This window comes from Pollicipes pollicipes, unplaced genomic scaffold (assembly GCF_011947565.3).
Source record: "Pollicipes pollicipes isolate AB1234 unplaced genomic scaffold, Ppol_2.1 Scaffold_2528;HRSCAF=2965_pilon_pilon_pilon, whole genome shotgun sequence".
Classification (NCBI taxonomy): Eukaryota; Metazoa; Arthropoda; class Thecostraca; order Pollicipedomorpha; family Pollicipedidae; genus Pollicipes; species Pollicipes pollicipes.
In genome coordinates this window covers 23,860-29,685 of record NW_023596129.1, presented here as the reverse complement: position 1 = coordinate 29,685, position 5,826 = coordinate 23,860, and the positions used below count along the sequence as shown (strand labels likewise).

Sequence of the window (5,826 nt, the reverse complement as noted above, 5' to 3'; positions counted from 1 at the left end):
GAGTGCCTCTGAAATGGGCCTGACGAGTGCTTGTGAGATGGATTCGACGAGTGCTTCTGAGATGAGTCGACAGGGTGCTTCCGAGATGGGCCCGACAGTGTAACTGTTTTGTGCCAGTGCCCCGGGCTTCTCGATAGGCTGGTAATACAATACTTCCGTCCATGAGTGCTTCATAGAATGTGTGACTGCCGCGTTACAGGTCCATAAACGAGTTCGACGAGTCGGAAGACAAGGAGAAGAACTACAAGAACTGCTCACAGACGCAGCGGTCGTCCAAGTGGACGAGCAGCAGCTGCTCCTCCAAGGAGAAAAAGTCGCGGGCGAAGGAGGCGCCGGTGGCGGCCGTCACCTCGGGGCCTCCGCCCAAGGACGAGAACGTCACAAAGTGAGTCGCTAGCGCCCTCGGCGCCGTCGCCGTCCCCGCCGCTACTTTAAATACTAATGCGTCGTTGGTTATGCTCGGATGTTGTCACTGCTTTATCGCAACATTTCCAGAAATCTGTGTGAACTACGCATGCAAGGCGAGATGGATTATATCGTACAGCTGCAGTGGGAACTCGCAGACATTCAGTGGGGATGTCGCCGTCACCATAACGACTCAAGCCGTACACTCTATTTCGCTTCCTACAATCCGCGTCGCTGCTAGCCGGGCCGCATGGTGATGTAGGAGGAGCACGTAGCGGGTGGTGTTGGGGTTGGCGCCGGTCGGCACGCGGTGCGCTCGCCGCCGCTGACTGTGTCTCGTCCGGCCGCAGGTTGGAGCTGGACGTCAAGCGACTGCGAGCCGACCTCAACTCGAGCCGGCAGACGGAGCAGGAGCTGCGCTCGCAGGTGTCCAACCTGGTCATCCAGGAGCGCAACGCCCGCAACCAGCTGCAGCTGCTCCAGCTTGACAACGACAGCCTCCAGTCCAAGTGAGACCCGGCCGGGGGAGCTGACGCCCGGGGAGCGGGGCTGACACTGGTCCGCCCTGAGCGAGCCCGCCCCGTCGTCGCCGATGCACGGGGTCAGTGGCGCTGATGACCCGCACTCGGACTGACGCTGGTCCGCCCTGAGCGAGCCCGTCCCGTCGTCGCCGATGCACGGGGTCAGTGGCGCTGATGACCCGCACTCGGGCTGACACTGGTCCGCCCTGAGCGAGCTCGCCCCGTCGTCGCCGATGCACGGGGTCAGTGGGGCTGATGACCCGCACTTGGACTGACGCTGGTCCGCCTGGCGAGCCCGCCCCGCCGTCACTGACGCGCGCGGTCAGCGGTCGGGGCTGCTCAGCCCCGGAAGAGCTCTGGCTCCGCTCCGCGGGCGGCAGGCATCGGCTGGTGCGAGTCGCCAGCTCCGTCCCGTCGGCCCCGTCCGCTGTCGTGACCCCGCGCGTGGCCGGCGAGCGCAGAAGCGTGCGCCCACTCGCCTGGTCGGTCGGCTCCCGGTCCGTACCGGGTAAACCCTTACACGCCTCCTCCCCCCTCCCCCCCGCCGCAGTCAACGATAGGGCGACAGAGGCTGATAGAAGCGGACGCTGCGAGTCCTGGCTCGCGACGCTTGATAGGCAGGGTTCTTCAGAGCTACAGTCAAAGGCGTGTTTCCGCTTCAGTTTTATCGTGGGTTATGTCCGTGGGCTTCAGTCGTAACGACAGATAGCACCGCGAGCCTCCGAAAGTCTCTGAATGTCATGCGCACGAGGAAGGTTGAGCATCCAAATTTATATCGTTGCTAGAAATCGTCCACCAGTATCACTTCTTGTGTAGCTCATCGCGTGTCTTTCTTTTTACTCTCTCTGTGCCCGTCACTCTACATTGATCATGTAAGCGTTACTATCGGACACCAAATCTGGATGAATACAGTAGCGGTGCACTCGTGGAAGTGCTGTATGTACGTAGCTTATATGTGCACATCACCTATTAACTGGCTTAAACATCCCCCATTCGCGCTAGCTTTGTGATTCAGAACGCTGGTCAGAACCGCCAACCTGCAAACACCAACATCAGACTTCTGGCGCCTTTGCCCGAGTCAGGGCCTTATCGTAGGATGTGATGACACTGAAGATACAGGCTGATCAGTGGACGGCAGCGTGGACTTGCGTTCCTATGCTGAGCACATTCGTTAGCCCGTGTCGCTGACGGCTGTTGGCATTCCAGCACATCACATCACATCACGCGGCACATCACACTGTCATCACTCCAGTCTTTAAACACGAGGCCCTGTTTTCGCTTGCAGGCTGCACAATCTGGTAACGTGTCGGCAGCAGGACAAACAGACGGTGGTCACGCTGGAGAAGAAGGTGGCTGAAGAGAGGAAGCTTCGCCAGGGCCTGGAGTCTCAGCTGCAGCAGGAGAAGAAAAAGGTACGATCCCGTGCGAGACTCACGCCAGTGCCTTCCCGGCCGACGCTAAGCTAGCGATGTTTCCCCCGTCAGCCGCTTCGGCCGTGGTAATGAGTTGCTGGAGCCTCGTGGACCCGAAAGCTGGTTTAACCGGCGGGAGGGCGTGAATGAAGACCCCATTTTCTTGGCAGTTGGCTTTTAGCTTTGGAAGGTCCCGTCTCTCACACTCGCATATGGGAAACGTCGTGTTGGGCGGGGCTGGCTGATGTTGGCTACAACCATGATGTCTGGAGTATGCACCCCGCCCTAGAACCGTGACGTCGTTCCTACGATCGTCTTTGTGTCCACCCGGCCACCCATCTGGCGCCGGTCGTGGTGCGGCGCGTGCGATAGCGTGTTCGGCGCTTGTTCGGCAGGTGGCGCAGGCGGCCGAGCAGGCGCCCCGCTGCACGGAGCAGTGTAAGGCGCGCCGCCGTGACCTCGAGGCCGAGACGCGCCAGCTGCGCCGCGAGAACAAGCAGTACGAGGACCGCGTGCGGTCAGCCGAGCGCGAGCTGCAGGTCAGTGAGGTGGGCCTGGCCGCGGCCGGCCGGCCTAGCGCGAGCTGCAGGTCAGTGAGGCGGGCCTGGCCGCGGCCAGCCGGCCGGCGGCTCGGCTCAGCCGGGCTGGGCCAGGCTGGCGGCAGTGCTGCCAAGGCGGCGGCGAGCGGGCGGCGCTCGGCTCAGCTGGGCTGGGCCAGGCTGGCGGCAGTGCCGGCCAAGGCGGCGGCCAGTGGGCGGCGCTTGGCATGGTTTCATGTACACAGATGATTTCTTGTTTGACGCAGTACGGCATTTAAATGAACGTGATTAATGAAGATGCTGGAGGGATGGTCACGCGTCAATATCGGCAAGCATTTCCGCGCATCCGTTTCAGCGTTTGTGCCTGAGACGCCATGTGGACGCGCACGTCTTGCGTCCGTTTAGCTACGTTGCTAAGATTACGGCGATGCGAACACCTGTTCCTGAAAATTTACATTGGAAAGTGCTCCCGGGAGGGATGGTAGGGTCGAGGCTGTCCTTATTTTGACCCTGTTTTCCTTGTCTAGCAGTCATAAGTGGCATTAAAAGCACCCACAAGCGTTTTATGCGAATTTTCTGCCGTAGGCCATTGCTGCAGAAATCATCCGAAGACACGACATCTGAAACACCCACGACAAATAACTTCGACATCAAGCTAATCAACCAAAATAGGTCCAAAATAGATGTAGAAGAATTGCAATCAGTAAATCACATCGGGCTGTGCAATTGAGGGGATGAGGTCCCTGTTTTCTGTTGTTTTTTCGAAGCCATTCTCCCAGCCACAAGCGAACAGACTCCTGCGGGTATATCAACGACACCAGCGCATCGTTCCAGCGGTTGTTGCTGCACTTCAGGTTATCACAGTCGGAGAGTGGTCGCGTTTCTGCCAGCGGTCCTGTTGCTATGAGCTCAGCCGGCCGCTGTCGCGGAGACGGCCGCCGCCGCTGACCGCGGCGCCAACGCTCTCACCCCGCCCCTGGCCGTCCGTTACAGAGCTTCACGAGATCAAGGACTGCAGAGCGACTCGGAGGTGCTGATGTCGGCGCTGTCGGCCATGCAGGAGAAGAACCCAGTACCTGGAGAAGAACCTCTCCTCGAGACGCGACTCAAGATGGATCTGTTCGCGGCGCTGGGCGACGCCAAGCGATGAGGTGGAGATAAACAAAGTGAGCAGCTGGCGTCGGGTTCTTGCAATTGGCGCGTGGGCCTCGGATGGGCACGTCTGCGCGTCGAAGCGGGCGTTCGAGCTCATGCCCCGGGCATCGCGACGCAGTTAACACCGTTGATACTATGCTTAGATGCGCGGTCAGTTGGCGAGCTCAGCTTTGTTGACGCCTGTGTTCCTGAAGTGACCTCGGCGACGTAGCCCCCTGATCCGTCCCCCCTCCCCCACGCCCGTGTCTGACCCGCGCCCGTGTCGACAGCGCAACTGTCCGCCAAGGACCGCGAGATCTCGGACCTGCATGCCAAGCTGGCCGATGTGCTGTCCGTGATGCCTGGCCTCTCGTCGGCCGGCGTCTCGGGCGATCACAACGGCTACGGCGGCATCGAGCCATACCCGGGCGCCAACTCGGACCCTCTACGACCTCAAGATGACGGCCGAGCCACCCAAGAGCCAGCTGGACCCCAACGCGGCCGCCTACACGCCCAAGATGGCCTGAGGCGGCGGTCGCTGCCTGGCCGGCCGAACCTTCCGTCTGCGCGTGTACCTTCCGGGGCTGTGGGCGCCCGCTGCGGGCCGGGGCTCGGGTGCTGCCGCCCCCGCCGCCGCCGCCGCCAGGGCGAGGTGCCCGAGCCGGCGCCGGAGGAGTCTCACTGGGTCCGTCTTCTGTTCTAAAGTGATGGGAGTCGACAAGAATTAATTCACCGAAACTGTTCGACCAATCGATTTGTGTTCGATATGGGGAATTCGAAGAGTCGGATGTCTACATTTGGCAGCAGTGGTCTTGAAGCATAAGTCGTTACCATCCGATAACAGTGGTTTCAAGTGTCTCCGCGTGGTGGCGCACCGATGCCCCGGCCCCTTCCGACCCGCCCCGCGCTGGCTGAAGGGAAGATCGCCAACCTTTGCAGACTTCGGTTTTTGACGCATAACACGCTTGTTCCGCTCGCTCGACATTTGACGGCACGGTATTTAACAGTATTTGGGTTGTCTAACTTTGTTGAGCGGCCGTTGGCGGTATCAGCTGCAACCGGCGCGCGCGCCCGCCCCGGCCCTTGGAGCACTTGCATAGTTTGCCCACCGGCAACGTACTGCTGTCCAGGTTTTACGTGAATGTGATAGAGGATTTTCGAGATTTATCATGTTGTGTTTCGTCAAGTAGCGTCTCGTTTCAGCCGTTCTGAAGCCAAAACGCGAAATTGCCGGCGGTGGTGCGAGGCTGGCGCCCGCCGCCGCCGGCCGACACCGCCGGGCACCGACTTTGTCTCGAGTCTTTTCATTTAATTTATTCTCACATCGGAATCATCGGTAGACGGCCGCGAGGCACGACTGGGCGCCGCGCGCCTGGCCCGTCGCCAGCCGGCCGGCGGGGCGTGGCCGAGCGCACGGCAGTCGCGCCCCACTCCAAGGGCTTCGCCGGCACAGGGGCGTGCCGGAGTGGAGTCAGCTGTTAAAAGCAACTACTTAACTCGGTTTGGCTCTGTGAGTCCGCGGCTGGCGGCTGGCGCCCGACCCGCCACGAAGGACGGGCGCCGCCGGCTTTGTGTTCTGAATTAACCCAACAAGAGGTGTGCGCGCGCCATGACGAGGAAGTGGGCCCGGTGGGCCGCCCTAGATGTGTTTGTTCGGTTGTAGTTGGCTCGATGTACTTGGTGTGAGATTCAGACAGTCGGGCTCGACTCGCAGCGCTCCGCGCCCGCCCGCGATGCCGCAAGGATCTCCGCGTGTCCCACGGAAGGCGACGGAGTAGGTTTCTGGTCAGTTGAACGCTCTCTTGATGTTAATTG

At 60.8% G+C, this 5,826-nt stretch overlaps 1 protein-coding gene across 1 annotated transcript; it reads left to right on the top strand.

Moving 5' to 3' along the window:
* Positions 1–199: 199 nt before the first annotated feature.
* On the top strand, positions 200–5,591 carry LOC119097389 (macoilin-like; the record flags this gene model as incomplete). The annotated part of the gene is made up of 7 exons (XM_037220437.1): positions 200–385; positions 756–914; positions 2,212–2,338; positions 2,734–2,909; positions 3,871–4,010; positions 4,302–4,491; positions 5,564–5,591. Coding segments are annotated over 7 exons (1,006 nt in total), but the record flags the coding sequence as incomplete, so codon positions are not given.
* Between the last annotated feature and the right edge of the window lie 235 nt (positions 5,592–5,826).